Source organism: Magnolia sinica, chromosome 18 (genome assembly GCF_029962835.1).
Source record: "Magnolia sinica isolate HGM2019 chromosome 18, MsV1, whole genome shotgun sequence".
Taxonomy (NCBI): Eukaryota; Viridiplantae; Streptophyta; class Magnoliopsida; order Magnoliales; family Magnoliaceae; genus Magnolia; species Magnolia sinica.
The window spans coordinates 2,815,858-2,837,996 of record NC_080590.1 but is presented as its reverse complement, the minus strand read 5'-3'; the positions used below and the strand labels follow the sequence as shown (position 1 = coordinate 2,837,996).

Here is a 22,139-nt window from a genome sequence, read left to right as displayed (position 1 = left end):
AGGTTGCTCCAACAAAATCCTTTTAGAGATGAGATTTACGATTGGAGAGTTCCACAATCTAATTAGCTTAACTGTTAAATATATGCCAGGTGTAGAATTTTAAAGGGATACGGATTGCCTATTGTTTATGCTTTGATTTGACAGTCAAATCATGATTTGATGTTGCAGAGAAATTTTGATGAGAAACAAACAACAAATTTCTTCTACCTTCCTGACATGCGAAGAAAATTAGAATTCCGAAAAATATGAGCAACCTAAAACAGATGAGTCTAGCTGGCTACAATAATGATACATGTGTCGTGCGTATCTCACACATGTAGCAAAGCTGACCAGGACGAGTAAGCCAACCTGCTAAAACACGTTTCATACAGCTGCATGCAAAACACAAGCTTTGCGGTGCCCACCATTTTGTCAATCGAGTTGGGGACCTGAACCCAAGTTGCAGGCTTGTGATATTGATATTCCTAAATCACAAACACACGCTTCCCAGTTAACAACACTGTTCAAAAGTCAGTGTTTTTAACTGTGCAGCATGTACAATGTTCGTTTTCACCCCCTCGGTTACTTGCTACTTTGGATTAGCAAATCTGGCCGCACGAAGTGCACGTGCAGAAATGCTCGTATAATCTGAAACGTCCCTCTTCTCAGCGCTATTCTAAAATCCCCATGTTCTATTAATACACAAAAGGTCACAAATTTCACATATGCCATATGATCCAAGGCATCCATTCGATGACCCTAGAAGCAACTGACGGAGAATGAAATCATCAACGGCCAACATTCACCATCAGAAAGTGAAGAAGACATACGGGTAGGTAACTGATTAACGCACCACCTACCACGTGTTACGTAGCGGACGATCTCTACCGTATTTCTGTGCTTCCTGTTGGAAATTGCAGCTACGGTGCATGTAATCAGCCAAACAGCCCTATTTCTTCCACAAAATTAGGAAAATATGTAGTCGTCTAAAAGACAAACCGACCAAAGCAAGATACGTACATATACGAGTATTTCTGACACGAAAAAGCTGCGTACATATAGCACCGGTAGGAGAAATGGAGTCCAGTACCATCGTAGACATTGTGGGCCCCACTTCCTCCACGGAAGCTACCCAACGCCGTTTTCGTCCTTTTTAGACGGGGTGGGGCTTGTCAACGTCCTCGAGCGGACGGAACCAGGCCTTCTCCTCCAGGACCGAACCATCCACAGGCGGTGGGTGGTGGTCCCCACCGGCACGTCCGTTTTGCTCGCTGGGCGCAAACACTCCAGTCTTGGGGTGTGGGGCCCAGTACTTGTCGGACTCGGGCTGTATCACATCGTCCGGTACAACGGTCGGATGTACCTGATCGTCCGGGTTCTTGTCGTAGGCTGAGCAGTGCGCACCTCTCCTGTCAACACAACTACAAAACGACGGACGTTATCGAAAGTGGAAAATATCCTGGGGAAAATATGCTCCAGTGCGATGAGAGCACAATAAGTAACAGTGCATCTAGTTGCATTGGTTTAAGTAAATAGTTTAATCTATCAATCTGAACCGTCCAATAAGTCCAAAACAAATTTCATGCCCCACCACCATGCAAAAATAGCACGGACCATATCATCCAATCCATCCTTGATTTGGCCTTGTTTCAATGGCCATGATTTTTCCAAGCCCTTGACAGCATGGATACGATTTCCTGAGAAAAAATAATTCCTTAGAATCATAAGCAATCCATGGTCGGCCCAATCAATGGATAGATCAAGTTGTGTAAATGATCTTGATCATCCATATAAAACGCTATTGATTAACTGGATATATTTGTCGAGACTGATCTTTGCATGGCATCCCACGAAATTTGTGTTGGACCTAATTAACGTTCTAGATCAATGGATTAGACAGTCTCTCCGTCCCCGAACACTGTAGTTTGTAATCTCACGGCACCACAATTGACAGTGTTCCTGCTTGCATCCAGGATCCTGTATAGTTCACACCCTCATCTATCCCTCATCTATAAGTGGTAGACCGAGCGAAAGATCCCTCATTTCAACATCGACGTCTTGGTATCGATTCCGTAGTGGGGTGGCTAACGGTGATGTGTGTACTGACAGTGGGTGCATCTTGGATGGTTCGATCAATCCAACCGTACTGTCCTCCCGCGCGCAAAAGTCATACTGACCAGGCAAATCCATTATAATACATTCCCAATCTTTTGACAGCCATCCATTTCACAAGACATTGATGGCATTGCCAGGATTCCATGGTGAATACAATTAATTAATACCCTAAGTGCTAATCCGAACCAGGAACCACAGGGCTCGCCATCAATTGGTCTCCACTGAAAATGGACTAATCTTAACCGTCTAATAAAATTGACCTTTTCCTACCGAATTGGAGCCGTCCCTGATTTCCTTCTTACAGCATTCATTTGAATGGAATAAGATAAAGGGCTAGGAGGGCCCATTTAAGTAATAGATGGGGAAGATCTTTGGTGGAAGGGCCTAATATTAAGAGTTGAACATGTTGGACGGAAGGGATCACACATGCACAACACAATGGGAAGCTCGGGTATTGCCGAGGGTTCAGGTTACCGGTATCCGCTCCCACCTACACTAAGGGCCGGTTCGCTGTAAATCGCTTTAAAAGAGTAATTATTACATTTTTTTTCACTTGTTTAGAAATGAGAAAGTAATTTCACATGGAAAACTGGTCCAAAAATGTTGACTTAAATCCGTGGGCCCCACCATAATGTATATAATATATTTGTGTCGTCCATCTATTTAATTAGAATATTTTGAGGCTTGATCCGAAAATTTTAGGAAGATCTAATGTTCAATTGGCCCACATGAAAGAAAACAATGGACTCAATTTGTCCACCGTTGAAAGTTGATTCTTTTACTGAGCCCACATTGAGGTTTATTCACCATCTAACCCGTTCACAAGGTCATATGGACATGGATAAGTGAAAAATATAAATATAAGCCTGATCTAAAATTTCTAAGAGACTTAACAGGTTTTTAATGGTAGGCATTCAATTCTCATAATTTCGTGTGGTGTGGTCCACTTGACCTTTGGATTTGCCTAATTTTTGGGCTCATGCCTTAAATTCATTTAGCATAAGGAATGGGCGGTGTGGATAAGCCACATACATTATGATGGGCCCCATTTTACAAATTCCTCTGTCTAAGTGTTTAAAAATAAGTGGTCAACTCAGCATCGGGAAAGATGCTGGTAATTATCTTGGTAAATAATGATTACTCATTTACAAGGTAATTAAACTTGAGCCAAAAAACCAAACAGGCCCTATGGTTAGGAGTGGGGACCGAAAGAAAATGACTGAAACTCCATTGAGGATTGGGAGAATATCCCCATAAACGTCGTGAAAATGACAAAAGAAATGCGTCCACATAACGGGTGGGTGAGATGGAGAAATCAGGCTGTGGGGATGTCAAATCATGTGGTATGTCAAAAAAGAAAAGGGCAGAATAGGAAATCCATTCACAATCACTCACCCAGGCAGTCAATTTTCAGTTTTCACACAGGATGCTGCCAGGATAGACCTGATAGGTTAATTTCACAACGGGAGGGTGTCACGTGGGTGTAACTTTTCGTGAGATCCACCCGTCCATCGGACACACTGACCATGGTTAACATGGAACCCAAAGGATCATATCATCATCGTCATTTACCGTAATTAATTTTTCTGGATGGGTGGTTTCAAAACAAAACAAGCAGCGTTTTCTCTTGGTCAGGGCCTGTTTGATTTGCTGTAAAAACAGGTAAGAAAAGGTAAAAGCACGATAATGAATAATGGCAATGGGTTGAAATATGGAAAGCGGATTAGGTGAGACCAGGCCTCACCCAATGCGGTGCCCACCTTGATGTAAATATTATGCATTCGTACCGTCCAGACGAATTAGCCACCTTGATGTAAGTATTATGTATCCGTACCGTCCATACAAATTATTCAAAAAAATGAAGCAAATCCAATTATCGGTAGAGCATACCATGAAAAACAATGGTGATTTACCGTCCTACCATTGAGAACTTTTTAGGGTGCACCTTTTCTTAGCGTTTATTTACCATCCAATATGTTGACAAGGTCACATAAGCCTCAATGAAGGAAAACAAGAAAACAAAAAAACAAATATCAGCCTGATCCAAAACTTGTGTGGCCTATTAATAGTTAATCACCACTGTTTCTTATGAAATGGTCCAATGTTAATTGGATTGGCTTCATTTTTGGAATAATTCCAAAACGATATGAAAAAACGGATGGACAGTGTGAATACATGCTACTTACATCAAGGTGGGCCCCACAATAACCCAAGGTAAGGGCAGCACCGTCTTGGGTGAGGTGGAGGTCTCACCTAATCCACTCTTTAAAATATGGGAGGAATTTCATCTCGAATTTCAAACAATACCAAACATCTCATAAGCAAAAACTGTGAGCTCAAAACTGAGGCAGATCCAGAGCTCAAGTGGATGACACCACAGAAAACAGCAGGTTCAACGGTGAGCATCATTATTCTCACCGCTTCCTTTGGCATGTTCCACTTGAGCTTATCCAAACATGATCTGGCAAAATGAATTAACGGCGGGAATAAAACACATAACATCGCGGTGATGCCAGTAGAGTTTTCCCATGTAAGCGTGTAAATATGTCACGCAAACCGAGTGACAGCTTTAATTGCCGTACCTGTCAACTCTTAATGGATTAAGTACAAAAGTAAATAATTATTACTTATTTACCTTAATTACACAGGAAAAAGATAAAAGTGGAGGTAGTATAAACATTCTATGAAAACCTCTAAAAAAAATAGAAAAAAATTCGTCAATCAGCTTCTCCTCTACTTATCAAGGTGTGATCCATTTTCTGTGTTTTTTTCCCCCCTGATTAAACAATTAGCTCTCAACTATTGCCTTTGGATTGATCTTGTGGGACAACCAAAGCCGTTTTACCATAAGAGATGGGTTGTTTATACCTAAAGGCTACTCTACTGATCTAATCACTGCATATCCATGGGGCAAAACTAGACCTACAACAACCCATTTGTGCTTGACCCTTTACGCTGCAAGGGTATACTGTCAACGTCGTCACTGAAGGTGTGCATCAATCCTCTATGGCAATATGTAGCATTCTCCGATTATCTCCATTGTTCTAAGCCATATGTTAACCAACATTAATTGAGGTCAACTACATGAATCATGTTCCACAATTCTATTCTATTAAAGTCATACTTTCAGTTAAACAATAAACAACAGAGGGCAAAATCAGTGTTTGAAATACATGTGTTACACAACATATCGTTCACCACTGATACTCCTGCGTTTGCCCCACACCAGCCCATATCAAGTTGTTTTGGAACGATATAGTGCTGAATCACCCATTTCACCCGTGAGTGATATTGGGTGATACATAACATCCGTGGTAGACCCACAGCCTGTGTGTGAATTTTACACTCCGTTTTTATGAGTGCATGTTCATGTTCCCTACATCGTGAATGGCCCCGATCTCCGACACGTGTTGATCTCTGACGGTCACCTCACTGAGTGACCGCTCAATATTGAGTCACAAAAACCTATATCAGGGCCAAAAGTAGCTGTGGACAGGACCCACAGGCAAGTTTGTTCAATGCTATTTTCTATGAATTGCTAACGTGCGCCGACGGATTCCGCGGACTCGCCCGCTTTCGATCCGGTTGATCCATCCACCAATCGTGGTGCAACCAAAATGATAGGTTGCCAGCGATGAAATCGATTGGCGGGTCTGACTGTCAGTTCCTACGGCTGAGATTGTCAGGCTCCTGACACACGCCGGACGGATGGAGTGCTCCATTAAAAGAGGGAGATATGCCAAACGCGGAAAAAAAGAAACACGTGTGATGATCACAGCCGCTCATCAGGCTATCCCTCCGAGTATATTATAAAAATCGATGCACACGTGTCTGATTATCTCCTCCGCCTGAGAATACGTGGCATTTTAAGAATTTTCCATATATCGGCTTTGGCATCATACACGTGTTTCTTGCCCCCACGTGTGAGGCGGGTGCATTTCTCCGGTGATGAAACGGAGGAAATCGGATTGCGTACTGAGTCACTCGGTACGCTGACAGTTCGCTAGTAAACTCAGTTGGATCCACGGAATGTGCGTGGTTTATCCACGCCGTTCCATCCGTTTTTCTGGATCATCAGGGTTGGAGCCCAAAATTGAAGATATCCAAAGCTCAAGTGAACCACATCAAAGAAAAGATCGGGAATAATAATTTCCACCGTTGAAACATTTTTAGGGCCACACATCAATATCCAGCGGACATAGATGAAGGGAAAACATAAATATAAGCTTAAACCAAAACTTCTGTGGCCCCAAAGAATATTTCAACGGTAGACATTCAATTCACATTATTTCCTGTTGTGTGGTCCACTTGAGATTTGAATATGCTTCATTTTTAAGTAAATCCCTAACATCATCTGGTAGATTGGATGGACGGAGTGGATAAAATACATAAATCACGATGGACCCCACAGAGTTTACTCAGTACGCTAAGGCCACAGAGTTAGGCCGTGTTTGTTAACGCTGAATTTTTGCACTTAATGCGGAATGGGTAAAATTTTCCATGTTTAGTGGTGTTTGTTAATGCGTTGTTAACGCGGAAGACCGAAAGCGCTAAGTGGTTTTTCACTGAATTCTTTCCGTGATAGGAGTCTGGCTTAATGGTGAACGCAGAATGCGCTCCGTGATTTTTCATTAAACAAAAATTTTTTACTTCCAAAAGTACCATTTTTCAAGTTACTATGAAAATTTTTTCTTTTAAATTATTTGCGCAATACAAAATCAATCTTTAACTTGTGAAATTTCTTTATGCCCCACCATAATTTATATGTTTGATCCACACCGTCCATCAACTTTTTCAAATAATTTAAGGGATTGAGTTCAAAATTGAAGCATATCCAAAGATCAAGTGGATCATACCACAGGAAACAGTGGGGATAATGATTTCCACCGTTGAAACCTTTCTAGGCCCCACATTGATGTTTATTTGTTTTTTGACCTGTTCATTATATCCATACGGGCATGGATTAAGACAAAATACAAATATAAGTTTGCTCCCAAACTTCCATGGCCCCCCAGAAAATTTCAACTGTAGACCTTCAATTCAACTATTTCTTGTGGGTGTGGTCCATTCGAACATTCTGTATACTTCATTTTTGTGCTTAGGTCATAAAATTATATGATATAATTAATGGAAGGAGCGGATCAGATACATAAATCATGGTGGACCTCACAAATTTTAATTACTGCGCAATCTGCTTCCGTCGTACACCAGCCAATCTGCTTCCTGGATGTACGTGAATCTACTTTGAAGGCATTTCGCATGAGGTTCCTGCGAAATCCAATTATCGGTAGAGCATACCATGAAAAACAATGGTGATTTACCGTCCTACCATTGAAAACTTTTTAGGGTGCACCTTTTCTTAGCGTTTATTTACCATCCAATATGTTGACAAGGTCACATAAGCCTCAATGAAGGAAAACAAGAAAACAAAAAAACAAATATCAGCCTGATCCAAAACTTGTGTGGCCTATTAAAAGTTAATCACCACTGTTTCTTATGAAATGGTCCAATGATAATTGGATTGGCTTCATTTTTGGAATAATTCCAAAACGATATGAAAAAACGGATGGACAGTGTGAATACATGATACATACATCAAGGTGGGCCCCACAGTAACCCAAGGTAAGGGCAGCACCGTCTTGGGTGAGGTGGAGGTCACATCTCATAAGCAAAAACTGTGGGGCCCACCATGATGTATGTGTTATATCTATACTATTTATTCATTGTCTCCTTCCCGTTCAGGGCATGAGCTCAAAACTGAGGCAGATCCAGAGCTCAAGTGGATGACACCACATAAAACAGCAGGTTCAACGGTGAGCATCATTATTCTCACCGCTTCCTTTGGCATGTTCCACTTGAGCTTATCCAAACGTGATCTGGCAAAATGAATTAACGGCGGGAATAAAACACATAACATCGCGGTGATGCCAGTAGAGTTTTCCCATGTAAGCGTGTAAATATGTCACGCAAACCGAGTGACAGCTTTAATTGCCGTACCTGTCAACTCTTAATGGATTAAGTACAAAAGTAAATAATTATTACTTATTTACCTTAATTACACAGGAAAAAGATAAAAGTGGAGGAAGTATAAACATTCTATGAAAACCTCTAAAAAAAATAGAAAAAAATAGAAAAAAATTCGTCAATCAGCTTCTCCTCTATTTATCAAGGTGTGATCCATTTTCTCTGTGTTTTTTTCCCCCTGATTAAACAATTAGCTCTCATCTATTGCCTTTGGATTGATCTTGTGGGACAACCAAAGCCGTTTTACCATAAGAGATGGGTTGTTTATACCTAAAGGCTACTCTACAACTAGACCTAAAGACAACAACCCATTTGTGCTTGACCCTTTACGCTGCAAGGGTAAACTGTCAACGTCCTCACTGAAGGTGTGCATCAATCCTCTATGGCAATATGTAGCATTCTCCGATTATCTCCATTGTTCTAAGCCATATGTTAACCAACATTAATTGAGGTCAACTACATGAATCATGTTCCACAATTCTATTCCATTAAAGTCATACTTTCAGTTAAACAATAAACAACAGAGGGCAAAATCAGTGTTTGAAATACATGTGTTACACAACATATCGTTCACCACTGATACTCCTGCGTTTGCCCCACACCAGCCCATATCAAGTTGTTTTGGAACGATATAGTGCTGAATCACCCATTTCACCCGTGAGTGATATTGGGTGATACATAACATCCGTGGTAGACCCACAGCCTGTGTGTGAATTTTACACTCCGTTTTTATGAGTGCATGTTCATGTTCCCTACCTTGTGAATGGCCCCGATCTCCGACACGTGTTGATCTCTGACGGTCACCTCACTGAGTGACCGCTCAATATTAAGTCACAAAAACCTATATCAGGGCCAAAAGTAGCTGTGGACAGGACCCACAGGCAAGTTTGTTCAATGCTATTTTCTATGAATTGCTAACGTGCGCCGACGGATTCCGCAGACTCGCCCGCTTACGATCCGGTTGATCCATCCACCAATCCTGGTGCAACCAAAATGATAGGTTGCCAGCGATGAAATCGATTGGCGGGTCTGACTGTTAGTTCCTACGGCTGAGATTGTCAGGCTCTGACACACGCCGGACGGATGGAGTGCTCCATTAAAAGAGGGAGATATGCCAAACGCGGAAAAAAAGAAACACGTGTGATGATCACAGCCGCTCATCAGGCTATCCCTCCGAATATATTATAAAAATCGATGCACACGTGTCTGATTATCTTCTCCGCCTGAGAATACGTGGCATTTTAAGAATTTTCCATATATCGGCTTTGGCATCATATACGTGTTTCTTGCCCCCACGTGTGAGGCGGGTGCATTTCTCCGGTGATGAAACGGAGGAAATCGGATTGCGTACTGAGTCACTCGGTACGCTGACAGTTCGCTAGTAAACTCAGTTGGATCCACGGAATGTGTGTGGTTTATCCACGCCGTTCCATCCGTTTTTCTGGATCATCAGGGTTGGAGCCCAAAATTGAAGATATCCAAAGCTCAAGTGAACCACATTAAAGGAAAGATCGGGAATAATAATTTCTACCGTTGAAACCTTTTTAGGGCCACACATCAATATCCAGTAGACATAGATGAAGGGAAAACATAAATATAAGCTTAAACCAAAACTTCTGTGGCCCCAAAGAATATTTCAACGGTAGACATTTAATTCACATTATTTCCTGTTGTGTGGTCCACTTGAGATTTGAATATGCTTCATTTTTAAGTAAATCCCTAACATCATCTGGTAAATTGGATGGACGGAGTGGATAAAATACATAAATCACGATGGACCCCACAGAGTTTACTCAGTACGCTAAGGCCACTGAGTTAGGCCGTGTTTGTTAACGCTGAATTTTTGCACTTAATGCGGAATGGGTAAAATTTTCCATGTTTAGTGGTGTTTGTTAATGCGTTGTTAACGCGGAAGACCGAAAGCGCTAAGTGGTTTTTCACTGAATTCTTTCCGTGATAGGAGTCTGGCTTAATGGTGAACGCAGAATGCGCTCCGTGATTTTTCATTAAACAAAAATTTTTTACTTCCAAAAGTACCATTTTTCAAGTTACTATGAAAATTTTTTCTTTTAAATTATTTGCGCAATACAAAATCAATCTTTAACTTGTGAAATTTCTTTATGCCCCACCATAATTTATATGTTTGATCCACACCGTCCATCAACTTTTTCAAATAATTTAAGGGATTGAGTTCAAAATTAAAGCATATCCAAAGATCAAGTGGATCATACCACAGGAAACAGTGGGGATAATGATTTCCACCGTTGAAACCTTTCTAGGCCCCACATTGATGTTTATTTGTTTTTTGACCTGTTCATTATATCCATACGGGCATGGATTAAGACAAAATACAAATATAAGTTTGCTCCCAAACTTCCATGGCCCCCCAGAAAATTTCAACTGTAGACCTTCAATTCAACTATTTCTTGTGGGTGTGGTCCATTCGAACATTCTGTATACTTCATTTTTGTGCTTAGGTCATAAAATTATATGATATAATTAATGGAAGGAGCGGATCAGATACATAAATCATGGTGGACCTCACAAATTTTAATTACTGCGCAATCTGCTTCCGTCGTACACCAGCCAATCTGCTTCCTGGATGTACGTGAATCTACTTTGAAGGCATTTCGCATGAGGTTCCTGCGAAACCTAGCTGGGGCTCAATGTGATGTTTGTGAGAAATCCACCCCGTCCATACATTTTATCAGCCTATTTTAGAATTTTATACCAAAAGTGAGTAGGATCCAGGACTCAAGTGGGCCCCACTAAAGGAAAAGGTGGGTATGGAAATTTCTACCGTTGAAACCTCCCGGGGGTTAACAGTGATGTTGACATGCCATCCATACCGTTAATAACGTCATTCTTGTTGGGATGAACTGAAAACACAAATATTAAAATATTAATCTGATTCAAAACTTCTTTAGTCCCAAGAATATTTCAACTGTGGACGTGCAATCATCACCTTTCAGGCCAACTTGAATATTTTGATATGGTTCACTTTTGGTCTAATGTCCTAAAATTAGTTCACAAAGGGGATGAACGGGGTAGATTTCTCACAAAAGTCAGGGTGGGCCCTAGATAGGTTTCCAGCTCAGGAAGCCTTTAGTAGGAAATCCACGTCCGAATCTGGACGGGATTGGGAAGCGGATTGGCTGTTGTACCACACACACCAGCTATAGCTGGTGTATTGACGTCAGCAAGTTCTGTGGGTCCCATCATGAGGAGGTATTTGTTATATCCAAACCGTCCATAAATGTTTTGAGTTGGTCGTAAGTCTTGAGCCGAAAAATAAGACAGATCCAAAGATAAAGGGGACCACACTACAAAAAGCAGTGGGGGATTGAATGTCTACCATTGAAACCCTTTTGGGGTCATAGAAGTTTCTGATCAAGCGGATATGATTCATTTTTCAGCTAATATTCTAAAATAATCTCGAAAATTTGATGAACGGTGTAAATATAATAAATACATCATCGTAGGGCCATGTAACTTTGATCTCCTTTGAACCGTTCGTACAGCTCGGAGCGGAGTCGGCGCTATGTCTTCGCACGACAAGTATCCGCACTACCTATATAGCTGGACGCGGATTGCGTCCTACCCCTAATCCGTCCGATCAAGGCTCGGTGGGGCCGACTGTGATGTAAGTGTGTTATCCACGCCGCCATTACTTTTCTCATATCATTTTAATTTCTGATCTTAAAAATCATGTAGGTCCACGGTGGACCACACCAAAGGAAGTTGCAGTGATAATGACACCCATCGTAGACACCTTTCTGAGGGCCACCGTGATGTTTTTTACCATACAACTTATTCATAAGGTCACGTAGTACGTAGTACGCGGATAAAGTTAAAACACAAATATCAGCTTGATCCAAAACTTCTCTAGCTCACAAGAAGTTTTTAATAGTGGACATTCAATCTCCACTTTATCGTTTACATAAGCCTTGGACTTGGCTAATTTTATTTTCATTTAATAAAAATAATTTCTTTATAATGTAAAGCATTTCTAAATAGGAAATAGATAGGGGCAAATGTGCCAAATTAATATATTTCAGACATTTTAGATGTCTGTCAACGTCGTCACTGAAGGTGTGCATCAATCCTCTATGGCAATATGTAGCATTCTCCGATTATCTCCATTGTTCTAAGCCATATGTTAACCAACATTAATTGAGGTCAACTACATGAATCATGTTCCACAATTCTATTCTATTAAAGTCATACTTTCAGTTAAACAATAAACAACAGAGGGCAAAATCAGTGTTTGAAATACATGTGTTACACAACATATCGTTCACCACTGATACTCCTGCGTTTGCCCCACACCAGCCCATATCAAGTTGTTTTGGAACGATATAGTGCTGAATCACCCATTTCACCCGTGAGTGATATTGGGTGATACATAACATCCGTGGTAGACCCACAGCCTGTGTGTGAATTTTACACTCCGTTTTTATGAGTGCATGTTCATGTTCCCTACATCGTGAATGGCCCCGATCTCCGACACGTGTTGATCTCTGACGGTCACCTCACTGAGTGACCGCTCAATATTGAGTCACAAAAACCTATATCAGGGCCAAAAGTAGCTGTGGACAGGACCCACAGGCAAGTTTGTTCAATGCTATTTTCTATGAATTGCTAACGTGCGCCGACGGATTCCGCGGACTCGCCCGCTTTCGATCCGGTTGATCCATCCACCAATCGTGGTGCAACCAAAATGATAGGTTGCCAGCGATGAAATCGATTGGCGGGTCTGACTGTCAGTTCCTACGGCTGAGATTGTCAGGCTCTGACACACGCCGGACGGATGGAGTGCTCCATTAAAAGAGGGAGATATGCCAAACGCGGAAAAAAAGAAACACGTGTGATGATCACAGCCGCTCATCAGGCTATCCCTCCGAGTATATTATAAAAATCGATGCACACGTGTCTGATTATCTCCTCCGCCTGAGAATACGTGGCATTTTAAGAATTTTCCATATATCGGCTTTGGCATCATACACGTGTTTCTTGCCCCCACGTGTGAGGCGGGTGCATTTCTCCGGTGATGAAACGGAGGAAATCGGATTGCGTACTGAGTCACTCGGTACGCTGACAGTTCGCTAGTAAACTCAGTTGGATCCACGGAATGTGCGTGGTTTATCCACGCCGTTCCATCCGTTTTTCTGGATCATCAGGGTTGGAGCCCAAAATTGAAGATATCCAAAGCTCAAGTGAACCACATCAAAGAAAAGATCGGGAATAATAATTTCCACCGTTGAAACATTTTTAGGGCCACACATCAATATCCAGCGGACATAGATGAAGGGAAAACATAAATATAAGCTTAAACCAAAACTTCTGTGGCCCCAAAGAATATTTCAACGGTAGACATTCAATTCACATTATTTCCTGTTGTGTGGTCCACTTGAGATTTGAATATGCTTCATTTTTAAGTAAATCCCTAACATCATCTGGTAGATTGGATGGACGGAGTGGATAAAATACATAAATCACGATGGACCCCACAGAGTTTACTCAGTACGCTAAGGCCACAGAGTTAGGCCGTGTTTGTTAACGCTGAATTTTTGCACTTAATGCGGAATGGGTAAAATTTTCCATGTTTAGTGGTGTTTGTTAATGCGTTGTTAACGCGGAAGACCGAAAGCGCTAAGTGGTTTTTCACTGAATTCTTTCCGTGATAGGAGTCTGGCTTAATGGTGAACGCGGAATGCGCTCCGTGATTTTTCATTAAACAAAAATTTTTTACTTCCAAAAGTACCCTTTTTCAAGTTACTATGGAAATTTTTTTCTTTTAAATTATTTGCGCAATACAAAATCAATCTTTAACTTGTGAAATTTCTTTATGCCCCACCATAATTTATATGTTTGATCCACACCGTCCATCAACTTTTTCAGATAATTTAAGGGATTGAGTTCAAAATTGAAGCATATCCAAAGATCAAGTGGATCATACCACAGGAAACAGTGGGGATAATGATTTCCACCGTTGAAACCTTTCTAGGCCCCACATTGATGTTTATTTGTTTTTTGACCTGTTCATTATATCCATACGGGCATGGATGAAGACAAAATACAAATATAAGTTTGCTCCCAAACTTCCATGGCCCCCCAGAAAATTTCAACTGTAGACCTTCAATTCAACTGTTTCTTGTGGGTGTGGTCCATTCGAACATTCTGTATACTTCATTTTTGTGCTTAGGTCATAAAATTATATGATAAAATTAATGGAAGGAGCGGATCAGATACATAAATCATGGTGGACCTCACAAATTTTAATTACTGCGCAATCTGCTTCCGTCGTACACCAGCCAATCTGCTTCCTGGATGTACGTGGATCTACTTTGAAGGCATTTCGCATGAGGTTCCTGCGAAACCTAGCTGGGGCTCAATGTGATGTTTGTGAGAAATCCACCCCGTCCATACATTTTATCAGCCTATTTTAGAATTTTATACCAAAAGTGAGTAGGATCCAGGACTCAAGTGGGCCCCACTAAAGGAAAAGGTGGGTATGGAAATTTCTACCGTTGAAACCTCCCGGGGGTTAACAGTGATGTTGACATGCCATCCATACCGTTAATAACGTCATTCTTGTTGGGATGAACTGAAAACACAAATATTAAAATATTAATCTGATTCAAAACTTCTTTAGTCCCAAGAATATTTCAACTGTGGACGTGCAATCATCACCTTTCAGGCCAACTTGAATATTTTGATACGGTTCACTTTTGGTCTAATGTCCTAAAATTAGTTCACAAAGGGGATGAACGGGGTAGATTTCTCACAAAAGTCAGGGTGGGCCCTAGATAGGTTTCCAGCTCAGGAAGCCTTTATAAGGAAATCCACGTCCGAATCTGGACGGGATTGGGAAGCGGATTGGCTGTTGTACCACACACACCAGCTATAGCTGGTGTATTGACGTCAGCAAGTTCTGTGGGTCCCATCATGAGGAGGTATTTGTTATATCCAAACCGTCCATAAATGTTTTGAGTTGGTCGTAAGTCTTGAGCCGAAAAATAAGACAGATCCAAAGATAAAGGGGACCACACTACAAAAAGCAGTGGGGGATTGAATGTCTACCATTGAAACCCTTTTGGGGTCATAGAAGTTTCTGATCAAGCGGATATGATTCATTTTTCAGCTAATATTCTAAAATAATCTCGAAAATTTGATGAACGGTGTAAATATAATAAATACATCATCGTAGGGCCATGTAACTTTGATCTCCTTTGAACCGTTCGTACAGCTCGGAGCGGAGTCGGCGCTGTGGCTTCGCACGACAAGTATCCGCACTACCTATATAGCTGGACGCGGATTGCGTCCTACCCCTAATCCGTCCGATCAAGGCTCGGTGGGGCCGACTGTGATGTAAGTGTGTTATCCACGCCGCCATTACTTTTCTCATATCATTTTAATTTCTGATCTTAAAAATCATGTAGGTCCACGGTGGACCACACCAAAGGAAGTTGCAGTGATAATGACACCCATCGTAGACACCTTTCTGAGGGCCACCGTGATGTTTTTTACCATACAACTTATTCATAAGGTCACGTAAGTACGCGGATAAAGTTAAAACACAAATATCAGCTTGATCCAAAACTTCTCTAGCTCACAAGAAGTTTTTAATAGTGGACATTCAATCTCCACTTTATCGTTTACATAAGCCTTGGACTTGGTTAATTTTATTTTCATTTAATAAAAATAATTTCTTTATAATGTAAAGCATTTCTAAATGGGAAATAGATAGGGGCAAATGTGTCAAATTAATATATTTCAGACATTTTAGATGTTTGTTAACAAATAAATTGTTTCAAATTCAGTACTTAATTTTCAGACTTCAGCTATAGTTACCAAACAAGTTTTTTGACTTCAGATTTTAGGTTCAGATTCAGATTTCTAATTCAGTCTTCGGATTTCAGATTCTGGCTTTAGACTTCAGATTTAACAAACGGGGCCTTAGTCAGTACGCAGTCAGCTTCCGAAACGGAGTGCCGAATTAGACAACACAGGAGTCTTGACCAGACCAGGCGCCGGTCAGGGTGCCGCCGCTTTGAGGCATTCCTTTCTAGTAGCGGACTGGCTGGTGTACCACACACCACCGATGTGGGTGGTGTGTTGACGTCACCAAGATCTGTGGATCCCATCACGAGGTATGAGTTATATCTAAACCATCCGTCCACTTGGTGACCTCGTCTAAGGGTCGACCCAAAAAAATAAGACAGATCAAAAAATCAAGTGTACCACACTGTAAAAAGCAGTTGAGGATTGAACGCCAGCCATTGAAACCCTTATGGGGTCACGTAAATTTTGGATCAATATGATATATATTTGTTTTTTCTCTTCATCCATGTCCGCCTGACCTCACGAACAGATTGGATGGAAATTAAACGTTACGGTGGTTACGGTGGATCCTACTAATATTTTAACTGTGAAAATCATTATAAAGCCACGGAAATGATTCATTTCTGGGATCAAGATCTAAAATGGTATCGCTAGATGGATGAACGGTGTAGATTTGGTAATTACAGCCACGGAAATGACTCATTTCTGGGATTAAGATCTAATTGTGGTACACCAGTCAATCCGCTTCCTTTCTCGAGATTCTCGCTCGATAAACTCAGACACACACTCTTTGAAACGAAAAAAAAAGGACAAAAAAGGAGCAATTTATCGCGTAATATCGGAAGGTACCCGTGATAACTTTAATCATCTCGCGAGAATTTAGCTCCTTACAGAGCCATCAGTTCCAAAAATGTTAGAAAATAATGGACGATGAAAAGGGAAAAGAAGAAGAAATAACAGGAATAAATGGCTTGCATTTTATTGAAGATCGCCCAGAAAAAGGTCCGAAAATTAGGCAGAAATTACCAGAAATGGAACGTAAATATACGGAATCAGGAGGATAAGCTATAAAAAACAGTACGATTTCAGCAACTTTTCCAGCAGAAATCGACTTCGAAAGTCAAGAAAACGTCTCGTTTCGGAACTTGGGATACGAGGCAGAAAAATACACAGATCGGAATGTTATAGGCACCAAAACGACTCGCAAAGCTCACGAAAATCAAACGGAAAAATCAAGCGATATATATATATATATATATATATATATATATACACGCTTTGAAAAGTCGAGATATCATCTCGATTCACATCGGCAGAAACAAAATGCAGGATGCTCGATTAAGAACATAAAAGAAGGAACGATCCGCTCGAGAAAGAAATTTCTCTTCAGGATCTGAAAGAACAAAACCCAGGAAAATGAAAACAACAACAGAAATCAAAATCGCTGCAAATAACAGAAAAAATAAAGATCCAGAGAGAGCTAAACTCGCTAGAAATCGAGTATTTTAGAGATTTCATCCAAATCCCCAAAAAAGGGTACAATCAAACGAAATCATCTCCTGAAAAGAGATCCAACAAGAAGTATCGGCATACAGAGAGAGGAATCCTTCAAAGAAAGAGCGTTTTAGAGCTTTCGAATTACCTGAAAGCAGAAATCTTAACTGCAGCAGGATCTCGGAAGCTACCGACCCAGCTTCGTTCGACGAATCGCTTCCCAAAGCTCGCGATTCCTCGCCTCTGCAAATTGGCTGCCATGCAATAGGAGTAATCGCAGTCGGAAAGCTTCTCGATTGGATTTTTAGAAGAGAAAAGTGGCAAAAGCAAGAGATCTCTGAAGACGGAAGATACCAATGTTTCTCCCCTCATCTCCAGCAGAAATCATTTTATACTGTGTGAGCAGTATCCCATCCTCGACCCAAGGATATCAATAACATACACGGCTTTCATCTTGGATAAGTCGGGCCCACATTCTACTGATGGACCACGGCCGGCCATCTCCCACATTGTAAGATCCTAGCCACCAATCTTTTCGTTCTCTTCAATTGGAAACCAGCCGTCCACTTCTATCATTAACCATTTCTTTGTAGGTGTTGCTCGTTGTTTTAGTCAGTTTGGCCGCGAGCGTGCCACAAATTGAATTCACGGCTCAACTAAAACCGAAAAACTATGATCGTATGCTCTGGGATGGGCAGATAGGTAAGGAAACGGATCGGCTACTCACACTGCCACTAGCCGTTGGACGGTGCTCTGTGGGCCCCACCATGATGTTTGTGTTTCATCCATGCCGTCCACCCATTCTTCCGAATCATTTTATGGTATAAGTCCAAAAATGAGGTTGATACAAATCTCAAGTGGACCGCACAGTGTTGATTGAACGCCTACCATTAAAAACTTCTGCTGGCAAAAGTTTTGGATAAGCTGATATATATTTTTTCCCTTAATTCAAGGCTGCATGGCCTAATCAACAGGTTAGATGTCAAATAACCATTGCAATGGCCCTAGGAGGTTTTTAATGGTGGACATTCAATCACAACTGTTTTCCCATGGTGTGGTCCACTTGAGATTTAGATCTACCTCAATTTTGGGATCAAGCCCTAAGATTATCTTTAGGAATGTATGAACGGCGTGGATAAAACACATACATCATGGTGGGTTCCAATAGCACCGACCACTAGCCACCTCGCTGGTGGAAGCCTCACTAGCCAAACCGTGTCCGATAGATGATATAAGAGATGACGTCCGCCACTGACACTCAAAGGGTAAAGTCCTTCCTCTTCCGGTAAATTGCACTTTCGCTTTCATATACAAGGACTTTTTAATTCGGAAAAAAAGAGAAATAGTAAAGTAATCCTTACCGTCGGTTAAGAATAGCAACTATGGATACCTTCTTAAATGAGGAATAGAATTCAACGTCTGCGGGTATACTCAAATTATGGAAAATAAAAAAATACACTAAAAAATGTAATTGACTTATAATTAAAAAGATTTGAAAAAATATATTTAGATTAGATTGGTTTGGTATGAAACTCTCTCTGATATTAAATTTCATTATTACTTATAGCCTTGCCTTGCTATATGATCCTTTTCATGTCTTCAGCGGTTGACCTTGTTTAACCTTTTTTGTCACTTCCCATCTGATTTATCTTGTAACCACTCCTACATGATTGCCCTTTCATTGACCGCCTAAGTAATCTCGTGGCTTCGTTCAATGTACTCTAAATGTACTATCATAGTATCCTCTATGTGTGTCCTCGTAATTCTCAAAATATATCATATGGATCCATTCAAATCTCACGTAACTCATTTCAATTGGTTCAGCAGGAATTAATAATGATAAGGATGAACAATAGGGTAAAGATTAGAGGGTTAGGATTGCCTTGTAGGGGACTTGTTTTCAGTTCTCCGTCCATTAATGGAACATAGAGGTTGACATTCTGGATCAATGGCCCACACCAAACAGGGGGGGCAAATCAGGTGAGACTTGGGACTCACCCAAGAAGGTGTGGTACCCTATCGTGGGGCCCATCTAGATGCGGCATGCATTATATATGTATATTATTTTAGCCCGTTATTTTAAAAATAAAATACATCCAATTACTTATGTGGACTATATTAGAAGAAAATTGCCTATGTTCACCATTAAAAACTTCCCCAGGCCCGCTGGTAATGTTTATCAAACCTGCTGATAAAGTTCAAAAACTTAAAAAGTAACAACCAATATCAACCTGGTAAAAAACGAAAAAAATTAGCACCGTGGACACTTACTTTTTATATGTTTTTTTTTTTTTCTTAATGGCTAAAAACTTACACTATGAAAATAGATTTTTCAGTTACCGAATGAGAGCTTTTGACAAAAATACCCATTGGTTTAAGGTAAAAGCAATAGAAAAAAAAGGCGGTATTTTTATCTTATGGAGTTGTCCATATAAGTAGAGGCCTAAATTGATGAGGTAGGTTTTATTTAGGTTAAAAAATAGAGGTAAATAGAAGGTCCATCCTAGAGCATAAAATTACCCATAAAAAACATGCAACCGGCAGAAAAATTATATCTAGTAGTCAATCTCCAATTTTCCTTTAGCATTGGCCAATGTAGATTTAGATCTTCTTCATTTTTTAACTTATATCTTAAATGAATATATAAAATTAAATAAATAATATAAATATACAATACCTACAACAATGTGGCCCATGGCATGTACCTTCTCGGTGAGGCCGACTGTACTGAATCTGCTCCCAACTAAAAGAGATATTTACCAATGTACGACCCATTTATGTCCCGTTTACCGGATGAAGCCCACCCCATTTTACCTGACCGGAATAAGCCCCGGCTGTACGGACGACTTGTCAAAGATCTAAAATGCCCCTGACCTTCGAGCGGATCGGCTGGTGCTCGTAGACGAGGGCTGACGCTCCTCGAACTCTGTGTTTACGAACGGTTCAAAAAATATCAACGTTACGTGGGCCCCACAGTTATGTATTTATTATATCCACAACGTTCATCTATATTTCGAGATCATTTTGGAGCATTATCCAAAGAAAGAAAAACCATATCCAAAGCTCAACAGGACCACAGCACAAAGAGCAGCGGGAAAATTGATTTTCACCGTTAAAAATTTTGTAGGGCCCACCATAACATTTATTTTCCATCCAATCTATTCATAAGGTCACAAAGACCTGGATGAAGAGAAAAAATAAATTTCATAATGATCCAAAACTTTTGTAACCCCTAAAAGGGTTTCAATGTTAGACGTTTACCCCACTGCCTTTTACAGTGTGGTCCATTTGATAGTTAGATCTGTCTTATTTTTCGTCTCAAGCCTTAATATGAGCTCGTCAAATAGATGGACAGTTTGGATATAACACAAACATCATGATGGGACCCACAAAAATAACAAAAATTTAACAGAAAAAAAATACTTTTAAAAAAAATTCCGATAAGAACTTTTTTCCCTTACATTTTTCTTTAATACATAATTATGTAAATATGTACATTTTTCTTTAATACATAATTATGTAAATATGTACATTTTTCTTTAATACATAATTATGTAAATATGTACATATAAGTATATAAAAATATTTTTTCTATCTTTCAATTCATTTCTTTGCCTATTTATTTAACAAGCATATCTCCTAAATTAGAATGAGTTACTTAACATATCACATATGATTTTTGGGTAGGAGAAGCTAATTTAGCCAACCAACGTAGTTATTTTTCAAGATTCCATTGGGTCGATGGTCAAAAATTCATTTTATTCACTTTGTGGTCAATTTCATTCATTTTATTCACTTCGTGTTCAATTTTATTCACTTCATGGTCAATTTTAATCAGTTCACGGTAAATTTCATTAACTTCACGATCAATTCCATGCATTTCGCGGTGAATTTCGGTGAATTCCCTCCACTTCACGATCAATTTCATGCATTTCACGGTCAATCCCTGTGATTCCCCATTACTTCACAACCAATTCCATGCATTTCACGGTCAATTTCCTTCACATCACGGTCATTTCCCTCCATTTCACAGTAAATTTCGTGCACTTCATGATCAATACCGATGATTCTTCTTCACTTCATGGTCATTTCTATGCATTTCACGGTCAATTCGGTTCACTTCACAGTCAGTTCCATGCATTTCACGGTCATTTCCGGCGATTCTGTTTAGATTCATGGTCATTTCCATGCACTTCACAGTCATTTCCCTTTTATTCACGGTCAGTTCCATGCACTTCACAGTCATTTCCCTTTAATTCATGGTCATTTCCATGCACTTCACGGTCACCGTGAAGTGCATGGAAATGACCATGAACCTAAACGGAATCGTCGAAATGACCGTGACGTGAAGCGAATTGAACGTGAAATACATGGAAATGACCGTGAATCTGAATGGAATCGCTGAAATTGACCATGAAGTGAAGCGAATTGACCGTGAAATGCATGGAAATGAACGTGAAGTGAAGGGGATTAACCGTGAATTGTATCGAAATGACCGTGAATCTAAACGAAATCACCAGAATTGACCATAAGATGCATGGAAATGATCGTGAAGTGAAGCAAAATGACCGTGAAATGCATGAAAATGACCGTGAAGTGAAGGGAATTGACCATGAAGTGCATCGAAATGACCGTGAAATGCATAAAAATGACCATGAAGTGAAGCGAATTGAACGTGAAAT

The 22,139-nt window shown here is 40.4% G+C and overlaps 1 protein-coding gene across 2 annotated transcripts; it reads right to left on the bottom strand.

Moving 5' to 3' along the window:
• Window positions 1-653: 653 nt before the first annotated feature.
• LOC131233364 (late embryogenesis abundant protein At5g17165-like) lies at window positions 654-18,010 on the bottom strand. 2 transcript variants are annotated; one of them, XM_058230055.1, is made up of 2 exons: window positions 17,606-17,844; window positions 654-1,400 (listed from the first exon to the last, which is right to left on the bottom strand). In XM_058230055.1, exons 1-2 carry the CDS (start codon window positions 17,827-17,829, stop codon window positions 1,133-1,135), a joined length of 492 nt encoding a protein of 163 aa, XP_058086038.1. In that variant the 5' UTR covers window positions 17,830-17,844; the 3' UTR covers window positions 654-1,132. The 2 variants fall into 2 exon arrangements, with proteins under 2 accessions (XP_058086038.1, XP_058086039.1); XM_058230056.1 differs by lacking the exon at window positions 654-1,400 and adding an exon at window positions 17,335-17,356 and having other exon boundaries at window positions 17,606-18,010.
• Window positions 18,011-22,139: the final 4,129 nt, after the last annotated feature.

Excerpts from the sequence above, each read along its gene's own strand:
- LOC131233364 (XM_058230055.1), bottom strand. The coding sequence starts at position 17,829 with ATGAGGGGAGAAACATTGGTATCTTCCGTCTTCAGAGATCTCTTGCTT. Across the intron at positions 1,401-17,605 it reads GTTAAGATTTCTGCTTTCAG|TTGTGTTGACAGGAGAGGTG; the intron begins GTAATTCGAAAG and ends GTCGTTTTGTAG.